The 22,562-nt window shown below is 40.8% G+C and overlaps 1 protein-coding gene across 2 annotated transcripts in view; it reads left to right on the top strand.

Annotated features, from left to right (window-relative positions):
* Window positions 1-22,562, top strand: part of atp9b (ATPase phospholipid transporting 9B) — a 344,153-nt gene that overhangs the window by 308,266 nt on the left and 13,325 nt on the right. For both annotated transcript variants that reach the window (XM_072570843.1, XM_072570844.1), the window contains exons 20-23: window positions 2,155-2,253; window positions 11,532-11,621; window positions 19,590-19,734; window positions 21,492-21,556. In XM_072570843.1, coding sequence (XP_072426944.1) covers window positions 2,155-2,253; window positions 11,532-11,621; window positions 19,590-19,734; window positions 21,492-21,556 — 399 coding nt within the window. The remainder of the gene's footprint in view (window positions 1-2,154; window positions 2,254-11,531; window positions 11,622-19,589; window positions 19,735-21,491; window positions 21,557-22,562) is intronic.

Here is a 22,562-nt window from a genome sequence, read left to right as displayed (position 1 = left end):
TCTGCAAATTATCCAATTCCCCCTGCAACCTGCAATGTTCTTTCACATTGTCCACTACTCCACCAATTTTAGTGTCATCTGCAACTTACTAGCACATCCACCTATGCCTGCATCGAAGTCATTTATAAAGTGGTCCAGCAGTGGTCCAAAAACAGATCCTTGTAGCACACCACTAGTAACTGGACTCCAAGCTGAATGTTTTCTATCAACCACCACTCGCTACCTTCTTACGGAAGGACCGTTTCTAATCCAAACTTCTAAATCACCCTTAATACCATGCCTCTGTACTTTGTCCAACAGCCTAACATGTGGAACCTTATCAAAGGCCTTCCTGAAGTCCATGTACACCACATCAACTGCCCTACCGTCATCCACATGTTTGGTCACCTTCTCAAAAAAACTGAGGTTTGTGAGACATGAACTGCCCTTCACAAAACCATGTTGACTGTCTGAAACCAAATTGTTGCTTGCTGGATGATTATAAATCCTACCTCTCATAAACCTTTCCAAAACTTTTCCTACAACAGACGTAAGGCTCACTGGTCTATAATTACCTGGTTCATCACTACTGCCCTTCTTGAACAAGGGCACAATATTTGCAATTCGCCAGTCCTCTGGTACTAAATCTATAGACAATGACTGCTCAAAGATCAAAGACAAAGGATCCAACACCATCTCCCTACCTTCCCAGAGAATCATCTGATAAATCCCATCCGGTGCAGGGGACTTGTCTACTTTCACTCCTTCTAGAATTGATAACACCTCTTCCTTACTAACCTCGATCCTTTCTAGTCTAATATCTTGTATCTCATTCTTCTCCGCTAAAATATTATCCTTTTCCTGAGTGAAAGCCGATGAGAAATATTTGTTTCGCACCTCTCCAATCTCCACAGGGTCCACACACAACTTCCCATTTCTGCCTTTGACTGGCCCTATTCCTACCCTTTTATTTCTCACATAGAAAACTTTAGGGTTCTCTTTTATTCGACCTGCTAAAGACTGCTCATATCCCCTCTTTGTTCTTCTCGAGTCTCTCTTTAAATCCTCTTGACAACCTTTGATCCTCTTGACAATCAAAAACCTACCTACCTCTGTCTTAAATATACTCAATGGTCTGGCCTCCGCAGCCTTCTGTGGTAATGAATTCCATAGATTTACCACTCTGACTGAAGAGGTTTCTCCTCATCTGTGTTCCAAAGGGTCTTCCCTTTACTTCTAAACTAACATTTTCCCAACGTCCACGCTGTACAGGCTGTTCAGTATTCCCCAAGTTACAATTATGTAAGATTCTCCCTCATCCTTCTAAATTCCATTTAGTATTGACCCAGAGTCCTCAAATGTTCCTCAGATGTTTGGCCTTTAATTCCTGGGATCATGCTTGTGAACCTCTTCTGGATCCGCTCCAGGGCTGGTACTTCCTTCCTGAGGGATGGGGCCCAAAATTGCTCTCAATGTTCCAAGTGTGGTCTGACCAAAGCCTTATAGAGCCTCAGAAGTACATCCGTTTTATATCCTAGTTGTCTTGAAATGAATGCCAATATTGTATTTGCCTTCATAACTACCAACTCAACCTACAATTGTACCTTAAGAGAATCCTGGACTAGGACGCCTGAGTCCTTTTGCACTTCAGATTTCTGAATTTCTCCGCATTTAGAAAATAATCTATGCAATATATCTGAGAAAAGATATTATCTCACATTCTTCTGTGGAAAATCCTTTTGGTTTCGCTCTCCACTATTGAAAAGTGTAGTTTGTTTAGAAAACCATCTTTTATTCAACAGGCCATCAAATCAAATTGTATCATACTAACTACTTGAAAGCTCCAAGGAGGGTAGACCTGAAGGAACTAACAAATGATACATTTCACAATACATTTAAACTCTTACTACCTAAACCTACTAATCAACATTCTTTTATCACTTATGGAAATAGTAAAATGGACAATTGCAGTTGAGTTTGTCAGATTTGAACTGTTTAACTTCTCCGAATGTAGCAGTCAATGATCCAGAATTTCACTTTACTTTAACTTTTTAAGTCAGATTGCTGAGTGCACTTCTTGAGTTGAATTTGTCTGTTGATGTGTATTGGAGCACTTGTCTCTTTTCAGCTTTATCACACTTGCATTTTAATGGGAGCTATGCTTGCGTTTTCCAGATATGGATGTTGACTGGAGATAAACTAGAAACGGCTACTTGCATTGCCAAAAGCTCTCATCTGGTGTCTCGAAATCAGGATGTTCACATCTTTCGCCCTGTAAGTATAACTGACAACAATTAAGAGTTTTGCAAATGGTCTGGAAAGTTTTTTTTTGAAGTTTACAGACAAATATTCTTCCCATTTTGAAACAACAGATATCTTTTGCAAGCTGCTATAAAGCACTTGATGTGTGGAAAAAAGCATTTCATTAAAAAGGATGCAGCTGAGATTGTTTCAACAGCACATGTAGCTGAGATATGACTGAATTTTATTGAACATAAAGACATTTTATTTACTAATGCAGTGAAATCTACTTAATTAAATAGACCAATAACACTTCTGCACAAATCTCATGCTTGTGACTCTCCATGTTTTCTGGAGGATACAAGTGGATTCAATTGTTTGCCTTCCACAGGAGAATTATAAAAGCCGCCATATCACAATTTGAAAGTACAAATTGTATTATATTTTAGATGTGTAATCTGTAAGCTGTGATTTTATTTCAAGCTCTTTTACTGCCCTTGCCATTCAAACTCATGAACCAGACTTCAGCTCAACTGACCTAGTCTAACACGCGGTTGTTTGTGTATGTCATACTGTTTGTTTGGCCATAACAATCACATTGAGCTACTGGCTGAAACTCTAAATGGTGTGAGAAATAAATAATGCAAGAAATTCCCCACAGGGCAATCAAGCTCAGGACCAAATCTTTGTAAGCAGTATTGTTAACACAATCCCCATTGCTATCCTTCAGTTGCAAATTTGCAAACATTTGACATATTTAGCATTAAACTTTCACTGAAATACACCCTGCAAATAATAAAATAGCACAAGTATATTAAAAAGCAACAAATTGTTTCATGCTAAAATGAATCTTTGCAGATACAATATTTTTAAAAACTATTTAATATAACTTTAACTGTTATTTTAAAGGAGTTTGGCTGATGAAACAAATCTAGTTTCCAAAAAAAAATTGACACAATTCCCAGAACATTTAACCTGTAAATTTTGGGTTTTTCTCTTACTGGTATATGTTTCTCAATAGAAACTTAAATGTTAGATTATTATTTAAGTGCAGTTGGCCTCATTAGAATATATTTAACTTCAGTTTTGAAAATATTGCACAAGGAATGAAACTGCTAATTGAATATCGGGGTGATTTGGTTTAAAAATGTAGAGCAGTGACCATGCGATGTTACCCAAGGAGAAGTTGAAGGCTTGCATCTGAGCAACAAGTGAATGATTCAGCAAGTGATTCTTGATTAGAGAGCAGTGGTGACAAGTGACTGAGCAGGATTCTGGGAGAAGTCAGCTAACTTGCTATAACTAGACAAGGCGTCAGAAAGGACCTGGTGCTCAACAGCAGGAAGTGTGTCCAAAAAAGGGTGGTAGTGAGAAACTACCTAGGAGGATTATGGGAGAAGATTTTCTTTCCTCATGGCAGCATGAAAGAGAGGCAAGTTCTAGTGGCAGCAGCCAGTGTGGAGAAGGGCTAGAAGGTCAAAGTGCTGCTGTTGAGGTCGAAATGCAGGTTTTGGTGAGTGTCGGGCTTCACTGAGGATGGTCAGCAGTATTCAAGTCAAGGCCTTTCCTTTTCATTTAATCCACTAGTTAGTAGAGAGGTTATACTGGCAGTTAATGGAGAGCTATGCTGCTCTTGTGAGATGTGAGAGATGGGGGGGGGTGCCTGAGGATGTGCCTGACAACTGTCTATAGGAAGCATGTGCACCTACAGCTCCTCTCAGACTACATGGATTGGTCAGAGCAGCAGTTGGCCTCAGAGGAGCATACACTTGGCAGAAGGTTTGAAGATAAGAGTTTCAGGGATGTGGTCACGCCAAACGATCAATCAGACAGATGAGTGACCACCAGGAGTAGCAGCTACAGAGTGCAGGAATCACCTGTAGCTGTTATGCTCTCAAACAAGTATGCTGTTTGGATACTGTTCGGGGTGTCTTTGTGTGGGTAGAGTGTGTTGGAGAGGGAGCAGTATGGTTGTGGTGGCCTCTCGTTGGAAAGCAGCAGCCAGATCGTTGGTTCTGTTTTGCAGAAGGGAGGGTTGAAGTGTAGGTGAATGTTAGTGATATGGGCATAAATGGGTGTTTCTGTGGCCATGAGTGAGATTCCAGTATGATCCACGTCCCAGGATCAAGGAGTCTCTCAGTGGACATAGGACATTCGGAAAGAGGAGGGTGAGTAGCCGGAGGTCATGGTCCATATTGATGCTAATGACATAAGCAGGAAGAGAGATGAGGTCCTGCAAAGGGAATTCAGGGAGGTAAGTAGAAAGTTAAAAAGCAGGACCTCTAGCTCAGAATTGCTCCCTGTGCCACATGCTCGTGAGACTAGAAGTAGGAAGATAATACAGTTGAATGTGTGGCCAAAGCACTGATGTAGGAGGGAGGGACTAGGTTTAGGGTGAGAAGGGAAAGATTTAAAAGGGGCCTAAAGGGCAATATTTTCATACAACGGTGGTGTGTCAATGGAATGAGCTGCCAGAGGACATAGTGCAGGCTGGTACAATTACAACATATTTTTTAAAAAACTATTTAATATAACTTTAACTGTTGTGGTGTGTGTGTGTGTGTGTGTGTGTGTGTGTGTAGGTGGGTGGTGGGGGGTGTACCTCCCTATGACTTTATGACCTGTACAAGAAAGGACAATTTGCACCTAAACTGAAGGGCCAGGAGTGTACTTGCAGGGAGGTTTGCTAGTGCCACTCAGGAGGATTTAAACTAGTGTGGTGGGGATTGGGAAACAGAGCAGTATGTCAGCATGTGAAGTAGTTGGGCACACAAGAGAGATTAAGTCTAGTTAGTTTAATAGGAAGAACAGACAGGGTCAAGTTAATGAACGTGGTGGGACTGGCGGTCTGAAATGTATGTAATACAGCAAATAAAGCAATTAGGGCAGATGAATTTAGAACCTGAATTAATACATGGATCTTGATGTTGTAACCATTGCAGGAGTTTGGATGAGAGAAGGGCAGAACTGCCTGCTCAATGTTTCAGGATTTGGATGTTTCCGGCATAATAAAGAGGGATCTAAAAGGGTTGGGGGAGTTGCATCACCATTTAAGGATCATGTCACAGATGCATGGCGGGCTCATCCAACAAGGCCATACAGGTAGAACTCAGGAATAAGAAAAGTGCAATCACTGATGGTGTTATACTATAGGACTCCCAATAGCCAGCAGACAATAGAGGAACAATTATATTGGCAGCTTAGTCAATGAAAAAACTACAACAGGATTGTTGTATTGGTGGTTTTAATTTTCCCACTATTGATTGGGACTCCATTAGTGCCAAAGTGTTAGATGGGGCAGAATTTGTTAAGTGCATCCAGAAGGGCTGCCTCAAACAATATGTAAATAATCTAGCTAGAAAAGGGGCCATACTACACCTTGTATTGAAGAATGAGCCTTGGCCAGGTGATCGAAGTTTCAGTGGGGGAGCATTTTGGAGTAGTGATCATAATTCCAAATGTTTTAAATCCTTGCGGATAAGGGTTAGACTGGTCCTTTGCCATAATTGCTTTACTTGCTTTAGCAAGGGTAGGTCCACTCAAGGACAAAGGAGGGAATTTATATGTGAAGTCAGAGAAAGTAGATGAAGTCCTTAATAAGTACTCTGCATCAGTGTTCACCAAGGAAAAGGATATGGATGATGTTAAGATTTTAGGAAACAGTATCAATATTCCAGGGCATATCAATATAAAGGTGAAAATGTGTTGCTGGAAAAGAGCAGCAGGTCAGGCAGCATCCAAGGAGCAGGAGAATCAACGTTTCGGGCATGAGCCCTTCATCGATTCTCCTGCTCCTGCTCCTTGGATGCTGCCTGACCTGCTGTGCTTTTCCAGCAACACATTTTCAGCTCTGATCTCCAGCATCTGCAGTCCTCACTTTCTCCCATATCCATATTAAGGAGGAGAAAGTGTTAGCTGGATTGAAAAGCATTAAGATAGATAGCTCCCCCAGCCTGATGGGTTCTATTCCAGAATACTGAGGGAGGAAGGGAGGAGATTGCTCGGTTCTTGACAGAGATCTTTGTATCCTCCTTAGCCACAGGCAAAGTACCAGAAGATTGGAGAATAGCCAATGTTGTTCCTTTGGTTAAGAAGGACAGCAGGAATATCGGCCAGTGAACCTTACACCAGTGGGAAATACCAAGGGAAGTGATTGGAGATGATTCCTAGGGACAGGATTTACTTGCCTTTGAAAACAAATGGATTTATTAGGGATAGTTAACATGCTTTTTTTTTGAGATGGTCTTGACTCAACAGTTTGAATTTTTTGAGTAAGTGATGAAGATGATTGTGGGCAGGGCATGGATGTGGTTGACAATGGCTTTACTAAAGCATTTGATAAGGTCCATCATGGTAGGCTGGTACAGAAGATTGAGGAACCGGGGATCCAAAGTGAGTTGATTTAGTTGGATTAAAATTGGCTTTGTCATAGAAGACAGAGGGTAGTTGTGGAAAGGTGATTTTCTGTCGAGATCTGTGACCAGTGATGTTCTGCAAGGATCAGTGCTGGGACCTGTGCTCTTATAAGATATATAAATGATTTGGATAAAAATGTCTGATTAGTAAGTTTGCAGGCAACATGAAAATTGGTAGAGTTGTGGATAGTGAGAAGGTTGTCAATGAATACAACAGATTATAAATCAGTTGGAAAGTTGAATAGAGAAATGGCAGATGGAGTTTAATCCGTGAGGTGATGTATTTTGGAAGGTCAAATGCAAGCTGAAAGTATTTAGTAAGTGGCAACACCATTAGGAACTTTGTGCAGAAGGATCTTGAGGTCAAAGTCCATAGCTCTCTGAAAGTGGCAACAGAAGTGGATAAGAAGAGGGAGGCTTGTCTTCATCAGTCTCAGCATTAAGTGTAGAAGTTGGCAAGTTTTGTTGCAGCTGTATAAAACTTTGGTTAGGCCATATTTGGAGAGTTATGTGCAGTTCCACTCACCCCACCATAGGAAGGATGCAGAGATTTTGGAAAGGGTATCAAAGAGGTTTGTCAGAATGTTGTCTGGATTGGAATGCATCAGGTCTCAGGAGAGGTTGAACAAATTTGGATTGTCTTCACTTGAGCTATGGAGGCTGAGGGGCAACCTGATAAATTTGTAAAATTATGAGAGGCAGGTATAGGGTGGCTAATCAGAATCTTTTTCCTAGGCTTGAAATGTCAAAACAATATAGGGGAATAGGCTTAAGATGAAAGGGGGCAAGTTTAAAGGAGATGTGCGAGGTTAGTTTTTTTACGCACAGTGGTGAGTGCCTGGAACATGCTGCCAGGGGAGATGGTAGAAGCAGATACCAAAGCAAAGTTTTAAGAGGCATTTAAGCAGTCACATAGACAGGGAATAGAGGAATAATGGACCATGTGCAAGCAGATGGGATTAGTTTAGAATGCATCATGGTCAGCACAGATATGGTAGGCCAATGGCCCAGTTCCTGTGCTGTACTATCAGTTGGGTAATCAAGGGTTACAGGGAAAAGGCCAGGCAGGAAAATGGACATGAGGAATGTCAGATCAGTCGTCATCCTATTGAATGGCAGAGCAGGCTCATGGGACTGAATGACGTACACGTGTTCCTTCTTCTTATGGTCATCTTCAGAAAATGCTTTCAATAACATCGGGAAGATGAGTGTTTTCATAGAGTGCAGCAGGGGAAGACATTGTTGGTACATTAATAAACAAATAAATCTGTGATACAGGGCATCATGAAATCTATCCAGTAGAGGGTAGCAGTGAGTTAGCTGCAATACAACTTATGCTGTGCAGTGAACAGTGGTTGGAAGGGGACTACTATACTGGCAGGGAGATTTGCTAGAGCTACTCAGGAGGATTTAAAGTTGTAAGGTTGAGGGGGGCGTGGTGTTGGTGGGTGATGGAGGGAGGTGGGGGGTTTGGGACCCAGGGAGATAGAGGAAAGAAATCAATCTGAGACTGGTACAGTTGAGAACAGAAGTAAGTCAAACAGTCAGGGCAGGCAAGAGCAAGGTATGACTAATAAATTAAACTGCATTTATTTCAATGCAAGGGGCCTAACAGGGAAGGCAGATGAACTCAGGGCATGGGTAGGAGTATGAGACTGGGATACCATAGCAGTTACAGAAACATGGTGCAAGGATGGGCAGGACTGGCAGGTTAATGTTCCAGGATACAAATGCTACAGGAAGGATAGAAAGGGAGAAAAGAGAGGTAGGGGAGTGGCATTTTCGATAAGGGATAGCATTACAGCTGTACTGAGGGAGGATATTCCTGGAAATACATCCAGGGAAGTTATTCGGGTGGAAATGAGGAATAAGAAAGGGATGATCACCTTATTGGGATTGTATTATAGACCCCCCTCCCCCAAAGTCAGAGGGAAATTGAGAAACAAACTTGAAAGGAGATCTCAGTTATCTGTAAGTATAATAGGGTGGTTATGGTAGGGGATTTTAACTTTCCGAACATAGACTAGGGCTGCCATAGTGTTAAAGGTTTAGATGGAGAAGAATTTGTGTGCACAAGAAAATTTTCTGATTCAGTATGTGGATGTACCTATGAGAGAAGGTGCAAAACTTGACCTCCTCTTGGGAAATAAGGCAGGGCAGGTGACTGAGGCGACAGTGGGGGAGCACTTTGGGACCAGCGACCATAATTCTATTAGATTTAAAATAGTGATGGAAAAGGACAGACCAGATCTATAAGTTGAAGTTCTAAATTGGAGAAAGGCCATTTTGACGCTATTAGGCAAGAACTTTCAAAAGCTGAACGGGGGCAGATGTTCGCAGGTAAAGGGACGGCTGGAAAATAGGAACCCTTCAGAAATGAGATAGCAAGAATCCAGAAAAAGTATATTCCTGTTAGGGTGAAAGGAAAGGCTGGTAGGTTTAGGGAATGCTGGATGACTTAAAGAAATTGAGGCTTTGGTTAAGAAAAAGAAGGAAGCATATGTAAGGTATAGACAGAATAGATCGAGTGAATCCTTAGAGTGCAAAGACAGTAGGAGTATACTAAAGACGGAAATCAGCATGCCAAAAAGGGGACTTGAAATAGCTTTGGCAGATAGAGTTAAGGGGAATCCAAAGAGTTTTGAGGACAAAAGGATAACTAGGGAGAGAATAGGGCCTCTCAGAGATCAGCTAGGTAGCCTTTGTGTGGAACTGCAGGAAATGTGGGAGATACTAAACTATTATTTTCCATCAGTATTTACTGTGGAAAAGGATATGGAAGGTATAGAAAGTAGCGAAATAGATGATACCTTGCAAAACGTTGATATTGCAGAGGAGGAAGTGCTGGATATCTTGAAATGCATAAAGGTGAATAAGTGCCCAGGACCTGATCATGTGTACCCTAGAACTCTGTGGGAAACTAGAGAAGTGATTGCTGGGCCTCTTGCTGAGATATTTGTGTCATCGATAGACGCAGGTGAGGTGCCGGAAGTCTGGAGGTTGGCTACTGTGGTGCCAGTCTTTAAGAAGGGTAGTAAGGACAAGCCAGGGAACTATAGACTGGTGAGCCTGACGTCAGTGGTGGGCAAGTTGTTGAAGGGAATCCTGAGGAACAGGATATACATGTATTTGGAAAGGCAAGGACTGATTAGGGATAGTCAACATGGTTTTGTGCGTGGGAAATCATGTCTCACACACTTGATTGAGCATTTTGAAGAAGTAGCAAAGGGGATTGATATGGGCAGAGCGGTAGATGTGATCTATATGGACTTCAGTAAGGCATTCAACAGTGTTCCTCATGGGAGACTGGTTAGCAAGGTTAGATCTCACAGAATACAGGGAGAACTCGCCATTTGGATACAGAACTGGCTCAAAGGTAGAAGACAGAGGGTGGTGGTGGAGGATTGTTTTTCAGACTAGAGGCCTGTGACCAGTGGAGTGGCACAAGGATCAGTGCTGGATCCTCTACTTTTCGTCATTTACATAAATGATTTAGATGCAAGCATAAGAAATACAATTAGCAAGTTTGTAGATGACACCAAAATTGGAGGTGCCGTGGACAGTGAAGAGGGTTACCTCAGATTACAACAGGATCTGGACCAGATGGGCCAATGGGCTGAGAAGTGGCAGTGGGAGTTTAATTCAGATAAATATGAGGTGCTGCATTTTGGGAAAGCAAATCTTAGCAGGACTTATACACTTAATGGTAAGGTCCTAGGGAGTGTTGCTGAACAAAAAGACCTTGGAGTGGAGTTGCAGGCAGATAGGATAGTGAAGAAGGCATTTGGTATGCTTTCTTTTATTGGTCAGAGTATTGAGTACAGGAGTTGGGAGGTCATGTTGTGGCTGTACAGGACATTGGTTAGGCCACTGTTGGAATATTGCGTGCAATTTTGGCTCCTTCATATCGGAAAGATGTTGTGAAACTTGAAAGGGTTCAGAAAAGATTTACAAGGATGTTGTCAGGTTGGAGGATTTGAGCTATAGGGAGAGGCTGAACAGGCTGGGGCTATTTTCCCTGGAATGTTGGAGGCTGAGGGGTGACCTTATAGAGGTTTACAAAATTATGAGGGGCATGGATAGGGTAAATAGGCAAAGTCCTTTTCCTGGGGTGGAGGAATCTAGAACCAGAGGGTATAGGTTTAGGGTGAGAGGAGAAAGATGTAAAAGGGACCTAAGGGGCACCTTTTCCACAGAGGGTGGTAGGTGTATGGAATGAGCTGCCAGAGGAAGTGGAGGAGGCTGGTACAATTGAAAGGCATTTGGATGGGTTTATAAATAGGAAGGGTTTGGAGGGATATGCGTCGGGTGCTGGCAGGTGGGACTAGATTGGGTTGAGATATCTGGTTGGCATGGGTGAGATGGACCGAAGAGTGTGTTTCCATGCTGTACATCTCTATGACTCCAAGTTGGACGATGAAGATATTTTCTATTCAACTTTTTCAGAGATGTTATTACATACCTCTAGAACAGGTGAAATTTAAAGCCGAGCTTCCTGGCTCAGAATGAGAGACACTACTATGTCGGAATGCTTGTTTAATGCCCTAAACGAACTTCTACTACATAGTGGCAAATGAAAATAACTTCATTTGAGGAAGTAGCATTTTCTGTTATACTATCATCTACTTGAATTAAGTGAACCAAGTTTTGATTATTAAACTTCTAGTCAACATCAAAAGCATTTATTCAAGAAATACTCAAACATCCACTGCATTCAAAGATGAAATGGTTTGCTTATGTATGATATTGTAATTTCCACAGTTATATTTTTCAACATAAACTTTTGAACGCTAGATTTGCTTTTCTGACTAGGATAAATTGTGCATTGTTGCTTCATTACGTTCTAGCATCGTATTATCTTTACTGAGCAAATCAATGAAAGATTTGTCTTTGCAGGTAATGAATCGTGGTGAAGCTCATTTAGAGTTGAATGCTTTCAGAAGGAAACATGACTGTACACTGGTTATATCAGGAGATTCTTTAGAGGTAAAGGTTTACAACTTTCCAAGGAATGTTGTGCAAAGATATTGGAACACTGGTATATTGTTGAATCAATGAACCTTTTGAGTTTTTAAATTCCTAATGAACAATAGTTAGATAACTGTAACTTTATTTAGGTTGTCTTTTTGCAAATTGCTGTCCTAACAGAGACCTAATTCTGGACTTTTGGAGAATTCCTGATTTTAACTGCTCCACCATTGCTCACCCTGGTTTCCGTTGCAAGCTTTGGAATTCCCTGTTCGCACCTTTCCAATGCTTACCATTGTTTACACTTTTAAGACTTTCCTTAAAGTCTGACTCTTTGACAAAGCTTTCAGCCAACTTTCTTAATATCAATTACCATGGTTTGGTGTCAGGTTTTGTACCATAATGTTCCCATGAAGCAGTTTGGGATCTTTTATATGGTGCCATTACCATAATAAATGCAAGTTGCTGTTACAATATATGGAATAATCAGTTTTTAAAATATTCTAACACTTGCATTCACTTTATAAAGTTGTATGTGTGATATCAGGGTTACACAGAACTGGATAATTGAGATTCATTGAAACAGTTAAATGAGAAAGCAGAATTCTCGATGACTTTCAGTGATCAAATGTTCAATTCAGAGACTATATTCTTCAGCTTGAGAAGGTCTGTAATGAGGGAAATGTACCTTTCTCGCAAAGAAAATATCCCACAACGCTTCTAGAAATTACTAATCCATCCTGCAAGACAACAAATTGTATTTATGTAATATTTGGAAGGTATTTAAGTATACCAAAGTGCAGCAGAGGAGCATTATTTCCCAAAATTTGATCCCATACCGGAAAACTGGGATTAAGTGTTCAAAGGCTTACCAACCAAAAGGTTGGTTTAAAAAATGTTTTGAAGGAGGAGCATGAGACCCTGAGGTTTAGGGACAGCATTTTTCTATAGTTTAGGGCCATCTGAAGATGTGACTGCTAATGGAGGGGGTGGAAGAAATCAGATGCCCCAGAGTCAGGAATTGACTTTAACACTTTTTCCGCAGGGTTTAATGGCTGGAAAAGGCTGCAGTAATAGAGTGGCAAAGCCATGATCTTCTTGTGGCTTTGTTCTTGAAAAGACACCACTTCAGTACCATTGAAATAACTTATTTAAAGTTACTGTGCTAGAGGCATAAATAAACTTAAATAGAGGGTTTGACAATTGTTATAAAGATATTCCTGATTATTGTATGGTTATTAGATTGTATTGATTGTTTAGAGACCTGCATCGCATGATAAAGAAAATCAGCTTCTAAATAAGTAGTAACCACATTCGGAGTACATCATTAAGATGACACCACTATACTAGAAGTGAATTGTTAGTACTCTAAATTTTCAGTTCATAGATTTGATGACAGTAGAGATGCTCAAAAAACATGGGTGAGGTATTTTCTGTTTCTCCTCCCTTGCAACATACATTTTAGAAACCTTTCTTATTCGAGATTAGAAATATGGTGTAACTAAAATAAGCATAAAACTGCAACTAACAAAGCACTATCTGGAAAAACAGATCATTTTTGAAATATCTTTCAGGAATAGCTATCTGCTTTTAAGACTGAAGTCTAATTACATTTCAGCTTCTTTTACCACAATGTATGGGGAAGTTAGCTAAACACTTGAGGTTGAAACATAGGGGCAAGCTGTCAAGTAACATTAAAACAGTTAGAGCTTTTAAATATATTAAAAAATAAGAGGGGCCAATGATGAACATGAGAAGAAGATTAGGAAAATAAAAACAGAGAACCAGCAAATGGCAAAGGAGTTGAATAAGTATTTTGTATCAGTCTTCACACAAGAGGGCACTGATAGCATTCCAAAGATACTAAATAAGGAAGGAGCTGAAAGAGGGGAGCAATATATGCAATAACTAGTACTCAAGAGTATTCCTACTGTTAATAAGGTAGCAAATGAAGCTAAAGGCTGATGAGTGCCCTGGAACTGATTGGTTGCAGGAATTAAAGGAAGTAGCTACAGAGATGGTAGAGCAATCTTATTCAAAAGGCATCAAAAAACAGCTAACTATAGGCCAATTAGCTTAATATCTGTCAGTGGGCACATTTTTTAGTCCAGTATAAAGAATGTAATAGCAATGCACTTATAAATGCAAAGTGTAATGGAGCAGTGTCAGCATGGCTTCATGAGGAGGAAATCATGCCCAGTTGATTTATTAGAATTCTCTGAGGTAACAAGCATAATAGATAGACAAAAGCAGATTATATGATATATTTGAATTTCCAAAAGGTGTTTAGTAAGTTACTGCACATAAGTTTAATTAAGGTAAAAGCCCATCATTTTAGGATTGTATATTAGTAAGTGGATTGGCAAATTAATGGTGGGCAGAGTTGAGAGAAAGGGAATGTTTTCATAATGGCAACTGTAACTTGTGGAATGCTACATGGACAAATGCTGGGCCACAATTATTTACAAAATATATTAATAACTTGAATATCAAATGAAAGCACTGTTGCGAAGTTTTCACAGACATAAAAATAGGTGGGCGGGGTTTGGGAGTCATCGTTAATGTATCACAAAAGACTAGCATCTAGTTTGATGGATAATAGGGGAGGTAAATGGAATGTTGGCTTTTATTTCAAAGAAATGGAGTATAAAAGTAGGGAGACTGTATAGTTTTATCACGAGGTACTAGTCAGACCACAGCTGGAATACTGTGAACAGTTTGCTTTCCCTTATCGAAGGAAAGACATTCTGACTTTGGAGGCAGTCTGGAGAAGGTTTGCTATGTTGATTCCAGATACGGAGAGATTGTCTTTGAGGAAACATTGAGTGGGTTGGACTTATCTGCATTTTAGAGCTTAGAAGGAAACCTTATTTAAATATGTAAGTTTCTCAGAGGACTTGGCAGGTAAATGTGGAGAGGTTGTTTTCACCTTGTGAGAGAATCTAGGAAAAGCAGGCATAATCTCAGAATAACATGTCACCCATTTCAGACAGATGGAGGAATTTCTTCTGAGGGTAGAATCTGTAGAATTCTTTATTGTAGAGGGCTGTCAAGGCTGAGTCATGGGTATTCAGGGCTGAGATAAATAGACTTTTAATCAGTGAAGAGATCAAAGATTACAAGAGTCAGGCTGGAAAGTGAAGTTGAAGATTATCTGGTCTGACATAATCTCATTAATTAAATGGTGGAACAGATTCGATGGAGCCTTTGTTTGCTCCCACATCATATGGTCGCTTTTTAATTCACTCCTGGCCAGCACTCCTGGCCCCATGAGCCTTCCTGAAGAAGGGCTCATGCCCGAAACGTCGATTCTCCTGCTCCTTGGCTGCTGCCTGACCTGTTGCGCTTTTCCAGCAACACATTTTCAGCTCTGATCTCCAGCATCTGCAGTCCTCACTTTCTCCTAGTAGATTTATTCCCCCATCCCTACTTTCCCTTTATAGTGAGCTGTCATCTTGAACTGCTGCAGTTTACGTGCAGTAGATGGACTCTCAATGCCATGAGGGAGGGAATTCCAGCATTTTGGTCCAGTGATGGTGAAAGAATGGTGATGGTGAGAATTTGTAGGTGGTGGTGTTGTCATGAATCTGCTGCCCATTAGCCCTTGCATCATTAAGAATGGGTGGAGCTGCCTCCTCCAGTGAGTTGTTTAATTGTTCACAACCATTCATGACTGTAATCCATTGTGGGATTGCTTGGTTTTATCACTTGCTGCTTATGCTGTTTGACACACAAGTAGTCCTTTTAGGTAGCTTCACAAAGTTGACACCTCAATTTTTAGGTATGCCTTCCTGAACTCTTCATTGAACTCGTGTTGATACCCCTGTCCCCTTGATGAATGTGGTCATGATCTTGGAAGGTGCAGTCTAAGGGTCCCTAGTGAATTTCTGCTGTACATCTTGTAGATACTATCCACTGCTGCTATCGAACATTGGTGGTAGAGGCAATGGATGCCTATGGATGTGGTGTAACCAAACAGATTTTTTTTGGCCTGAATTATGTCAAGCAGCTAGAGTGTTGTTAGAGCTGCACCCTTCTAGGTGAGCGAGGAATATTCCAGCATGCTTCTGACTTGTGCCTTGTATATGGTGCTGGGGGTTGGATGCTGCCTGAACTGCTGTGCTCTTCCAGCACCACTAATCCAGAATCTGGTTTCCAGCATCTGCAGTCATTGTTTTTACCTTGTATATGGTGGGCAAGCAATGGAGAGTTAGGAAGTGAGTTACTCGCTGCAGTATTCTTCGCTTCTAACCTGTTCTTGTGTCTACTATAGTGAATATAGTTGAGTTTCTGGTCAATTGTAAAACCAGGATATTGATAGTGGGGCCGTTCAGTGATGGTAACACTATTGAAAGTCAAGAGGTGGTGGTTAGATTGTCTCTTATTGGAAATGGTCATTGCCTGGCATTTGTGTGGGGCACATGTTACTTGCCATCTGTCAGCCCAAGCCTGGACATTGTCCAGATCATGTTGCATTTCAGCATGGACCTACTGCTTCAGTCGTTGAGGAGTCATCAATGGTGCTGAACATATCCTCACTTCTGACAATTTAATGGTGTTATTGTCATTGATGAAGTAGCTGAAGATGGTTAGGCCAAGGACACAGCTCTGGGGAATTCCTGCAGAGATGTCCTGAGCTGAGAAGAATACTGACCTCCAATAACCACAACCATCTTCCTATGTACCAGATATGAATCCAACCAGCAGAGAGTTTGTCCCCAGTTCTCATTGATTCCAGTTTTGTTAGGACTCCTTGATGTTATATTCAGTTGAGTATGATCTTGATGTCAAGAGCTGTCACTCTCACCTTAGCTCTGGAATTCAGCTCATTTTTTCATATTTGAACCAAGGATGTAATGAGGTCAGGAGCTGTGTAACCTTGGCAGAACCCAAACTGGGCATCACTTAGCGGGTTAATGCTAAGCAGGTGCTGCTTGAACACTGCTGATACCTTCCATCACTTTTTCTGATGATCAAGAGTAGACTGAGGATGTGTGGCAGTAATTGGCTGGGTAGAATTTGTCCTGCCTTTTGTGTACAGTATGTATCTGGAGAATTTTCCACATTAATAGATAGAAGCCAATATTGTAACTGTATTGGCTAAGGATGCGGCAGGCTCTGGAGCACACATCCTCAGAAGTTGCTGGAATGCTGTCAATGCCCATAGCCTTTGCAGTATCCAGTCCTTTCAATTGTTTCTTGATTCACCCAACATGATATCGAATTGGCTGCAGACTGGCATCTGTGATTCTGGGACCACTGAAGGAGGCCAAGATGGATCATCCACTCAGCACTTCTGGCTGAAGACAATTGTGAATGCTTCAGCCTTATCTTTTGCATTGATGCTATGGACTCTTGAGGATGGGGATATTTGTGAAGCCACCTTTTTCAGTATCACCATTCATGACTGAAGTCTGTTTGTGGGATCACTTAGTCTGTCTATCACTTGCTTCTTATGCAGTTTGCCAGGCAAGCAGTCCTGTTTGGTAGGTTCTCCAGATTGACACATTAGAATTCGGTATGCCTGGTACTGCTGATATGTCTTCCTGCACTCTCCATTGCAGCAGTATTGATCCCTGGGCTTGATTGTAATGATTGAGTGTGGGATATGCCAAGTTATGAAGTTTCAGATTGTGCTGGAGTACAATTCTGTGGCTGTTGATGGCCTACAATATCTCATGGATGCCCAGTCTTGAGTTTCTGGATCTGTTCAAAGTTCATTAGCAAGATGATAATGCCGCACAACATGATGAAGGGTATTCTCAATGGAAAGGCAGGACTTTGTCTCCACAAGAACTGTGTGGTGGTACCTTTTACCAATACAGATGCACTGCAAGAGGCAGATTAGTAAGGATGAGGTCAAGTATGTTTCTTGTTGGTTCCCTCATCACCTGCTGCAGATCCTTACTCATGTTTAACTAAATGCCATGAGACTTCATGAGGTTCAGAGTCAATGTTGAGGATTCACAGGGCAACTCTCTCCTGACTGTATACTCTGAACGTATCTAGTTATGATTATGTCTAAGGCAATATATTCTGTGAAGATGTTTGCGTCAGATTGTTGCTTGACTAGTGTAAGACTTTTGGCTCAATCTACCAACTTATTTTCTTTTATGTGTGAGCCGTGTCCTGCGTGTTCTTTTAAATGAAGCTATAGGAGAAGATATTCAGTCTCACACTCTTAATTTATTTTAAACAGTAAGTGGACAAAGCATTCAGAGCTCTGGGTCTAAACCTTTTTTTCCTGACAAACTACCAAGTGTGCCAGTTCAAAAAGTAAGACCTCGTTCTGTCCCTGACCCAGTCTTTTATACAATAAAAAACGTCATACAAACACTGAGGTAGAATTATCTTCTCATTGGCTGTTGATCTGCCTCCATTCCCCGCCTCCTCGCATTCCCGAATGTCTGACCACACGTGAGCTGCTTTTGCCTGCAAAACGGAGCATCATGTGACTTCCTCGGCCTGCGAAACGGAGCATCACGTGACCTCCTTGGCCCGCGAAACGGAGCATCACGTGACCGCTCTGCACGCTTCCGGGGCGAGAAACAGTATCATGTGACCTCCTCACGCACCTCCGTATGCAAGAGTATCACATGACCTTGCTCTGCAACGGAGCGGAGCACCACGTGACCTTGATCTGCGCGCGCGCGCGCATAACGGAGCATCCCCAAAGGCTTCTGAATGCTGAGTATATTTACACTCGCAGCCAGCCTTCTATTTTACAAGTAAGCCATATATTTATACTAGTCTGAGACAGTTTTCCCAATTTTGGCACTTGCCCCCAGATAAGGAGAATTTTGCAGGGTTGACAGGCTATTTTTGCCATGATTGTTTCCAATGCCTACGTCAGTGCCAGATAGCCCATTTCTTTGTTGAGACTTTGTAGCAGTTAATACTACTAAGCGGTTTGCCAGGCCATTTCAGACGATGGTTGAAAGTCAACCACATTGCTGTGGATCTGGAATCATGTAGGCTAGACCAGGTGAGGGTGACAAATCTGGTGCACCAATGGGTTTTCTGATAATCCTGCTCATCGGATTCTTAAATCCAGATATTTTATTGAGTTAAAATTCCACCATCTGCTATGGCAGGATTTGAACTCTGGTCCCCAGAACATTAGCTAAATCTCTGGATTAATAATCCAGTGATAATACCAATAGGCCATCACCACCCTTTAGGTTTATGTGAAGTTTAAACACTAATTTAGACCAGTTGCTTTGAATGGGCTATTTATTTGTAGGGTAAAGATTCCATATTTATCACTTGTTTGAACTAATTACATGAAATTTACTGCTTTCAACTAATAGTAGTTCACACATTGGACTTTTGTGTAGTTTACACTGGTCAATATCATTTGTAAACCTTTTGAAAATCACAAACCAATTCACAGACTTTGAATTGCTAACTCTGAACACTCTAGGAGCCTACTCCATAGTATGTGATATTCACAGGCTTGTGAATCAGCAAACACTTCTGTTATGTCTCAATTTAGATTTTAGAAATAGGAGCAAGAGGAGTCATTCAGCATGGAGCCCTCTCAGCCATTCAAAGTGATCATGCCTGATCTCTTGTTTCACTACCATACTTCTGTTCACTCCCAATGCACCTTGATGTCTTTAGCCTTTAGGAATCTATCCATTTCTTTCTTGCACATATCAGTGGCTTGGCCTTCACAGCCTTCTGTGGTAGAAAATTCCACAGATTCATCATCCTCTGAATAAAATAATTTCTTTTAATTTCAGTCTGAAATTGCTTACCCCATATCCTGAGTCCATGACCCCTTGCTCTGGAGACCACCACCATTTCACCACCCCATCACTAAGTTTGCATACGACACAAAAAATAGGTGTGCTGGAAAACTTGAAGCTCAATATTTCTAGTTATCGGAAATATTGCTGATGCCTATTTATTATATATTTTTAAACTATTATTTATAAGGTGTTTACTTTGCCCTTCAAGTGTTGCTTTGTTTGTATCTTTTAGGTTTGTCTGAAATATTACGAGCATGAATTTGTTGAACTTGCTTGCCAGTGTCCAGCTGTTGTCTGCTGTCGCTGTTCTCCCACACAGAAAGCTCAAATTGTGAAGCTGTTGCAACAACATACAGGCAAACGCACATGTGCAATGGGTAAGCAGAAATCTGTCTTCACTCTGTACCTTTTAAACTGTGAACCAGGAGTGCACATTTGTGAATTTATTTCTCTGAGAGAGAGCTGGAAATTATATTAAAAAAAAGGTCCAACAAAACTCTGCTCATTTTCTGGTTAAGAATTTGCTAAATAGATATGGAATTGTTCTATTTGATTCTTAATCATTGATCAGAAATGCCAAATAGTGCCATTAGGCTGTCAGCCTGTGCCAATCTTGTCCTGATCAAACAGATAAGATGTCAAAATCAATATTTTAACCTTTGGAGAACAGGGACCATGAACATGGAAAGTTTTTGTTAGTCAACCACGAAGACTACCAGACTAATGCCATTTACAAGTTCGCTGATGACACCCATAGTCTGTCGAATCTCTGTTGGCGATGAAACAGACTACAGACAGGAGGTGGAAGACCTAGAAAAATGCTGCATCGAGAACAACCTAGCTCTCGATGCCAGCAAAACCAAGGAACTCATTATTGACTTGCAGAAGGATCTTACTCATGCCCCCCTATATGTTTTCAGCACAGATGTGGAAAGAGTGGGTAGTGTCAAGCTCTTGGGAGTGGTCATCCACAACAAGCTTTTTTGGACTGTTCATGTGGATGCACTGGTTATAAAGACCCAACAACGTCTCCTCTTCCTCGGGCAGCTGAGGAAATTTGCCATGACGGCAAATACCCTTGCCAACTTTTATGGGTGTGTCATTGAGAGCATTCTTGATATATCACTACCTGGTATGGCAACTGTACCATTCAAGATCGGAGACAGTTATAGAGTGTGGTGAACTCAGCCCAGACAATCACAAAGGACAACCTCCCATCTCTAGAATCCATCTAGCAGGCCCACTGTCAAGGAAAGGCCCCCAGCATTCTCAAAGATACATCCCACCCTGGCAATGTTTTTCTACAACTTCCGCCATTTGGGGAGAAGGTACAGAAACCTGAACGCGCACGCGCGCGCGCACGCACACGCACACAACAGCCGGTTTCAAAACAGTTTCCGTCCTACTGTTGTTAGAATACTGAATGGACTCTCAAACTCTTAACATTTTCCTGTATCTGTGTTTGTTTTTTTGCTGCTGTTTACATATTATTTACTTATCTATGCAACTTAACTCTGTGATCTGCCTGTATTGCTCGCAAAACAAAGCTTTTCACTGTGCCTCTGTACATGTGACAATAAATTCAATTCAATTCAATTATTTGAGAACGGAAATATATATTCCTTCTGTTTGTTTATTTTTTTATCCTTCCTTTACAGTTTGTCCTGTTTAGCAATTAAGTAACCATCTGTAGTTTCTGCAAGAAAATGTTGTTAATGGGTTGTTGTGGTAAGAAGGTAACCAGGTTTACGATGAGCTTATTGTTACACTCAAAAAAATTGAAATTCTGTTATTTGTTTGGTAATGTAATGTGTGTTTAACACCACTGGATGGCACTTGGATGCTGTGGTACAGGGTAAATGATCAAGACTCTTTCAGCAATTTAGTTGGCCAATGAAGTAGCACGTCAAGTTTCCTGCTAATCTTTTTTCAGTTTGTATGTATACATGTGTATATGTACATTTGTGTCTCTGCATAAACCTTTATTAAAGATTAAAGATTACCTCCGATTGACTTAAATGGCTTTCCTTTTACTTTTGAAACAGTTTAGCTCATTTCAGGACAGTTGGATTTTTAAAAAAATGAAGTTTGTTAAACAGCTAAGTGTAAGATTGAATTTATTGATATTTTACAGGTGATGGAGGTAATGACGTCAGCATGATTCAAGCAGCCGACTGTGGGATTGGTATTGTTGGAAAAGTAATGATCATTTGTTTATATACTTGTGACGTAAAATGTTAATTAAATCATAGGTCACAGTTGTTAAAAAATGATTTTTTTTAAAGTATATATAGCCAGTATCTAGCATATTCTTTATTGCTGAATCTGCCTATTGTGATGTATGTGATTTGCATAGGCATGTTGTAGAAATAGCTGTCTCAAGCCAAAAATTTGAATTCCAATCTCGTAATGTATCAGTTATTACAATATGATTTATACTTAGAATAATTAAGCAGAATTGTATTTAAATAAACCCAACCAGTCTGTGCTGGTGTTTGATACATCCAAGCTTCCTCCTACTTTGTTTTCTTCAGCATCTATGCTACTTAACCATGTGATCTGCCTGTATTGCTCGCAAGACAAAGCTTTTCACTGTGCTTCGGTTACACGTGACAATAAATTCAATTCAATTCAATATCCTGTCTAAATGTACTTTCTCATTCATACACTTAACTAGCTTCCCTTTAAATGCATCTGTACAATTTGCTGCAACTTAAGTAACAAATTCCACACTTCAACCAATTTGAACTAAGTTTATCCTGAATTTTCCATTGAATATATTAGTGACTTCTTCATTTGCAGTCCCTAGTTGAGTCGTCTCTAAGAGTTAAATCTGCAGTGTGATTGACCTATCTGATGGTTCTAAACCCTCAGTTTTGCCAACAACATTGTCAGTTATTTTTGGAACATTCTGCAAGGCCTCTGTCCATTAATATTTCCTTCCAAATAACCAGCTGAGGCCTACATGGATTGTTGGGATTGCAATTTGCCTATGTTTTAAAGCTTTCACTTCAGGCAGGCAGGCATCCTAGCTGTCCAACAGTAGGGACATTTTGGAATGGCATCAACCAGTTTACGAATGGATTTTTTTTTTAAACCATAATCTTCAGCCTGCTTCTGCCAGGTGGAGCCAGTGAAGATTGTTGATTGATGTGGTCGCCCAGTCATTCCCACAACTCTAGTGATATCTGCACTGAGGCTTTTC

The sequence above is a fragment of the Chiloscyllium punctatum genome, chromosome 5 (genome assembly GCF_047496795.1).
Source record: "Chiloscyllium punctatum isolate Juve2018m chromosome 5, sChiPun1.3, whole genome shotgun sequence".
NCBI lineage: Eukaryota > Metazoa > Chordata > Chondrichthyes > Orectolobiformes > Hemiscylliidae > Chiloscyllium > Chiloscyllium punctatum.
The sequence above is the reverse complement of the archived record's forward strand: the minus strand, read 5'-3'. Positions and strand labels throughout refer to the sequence as shown.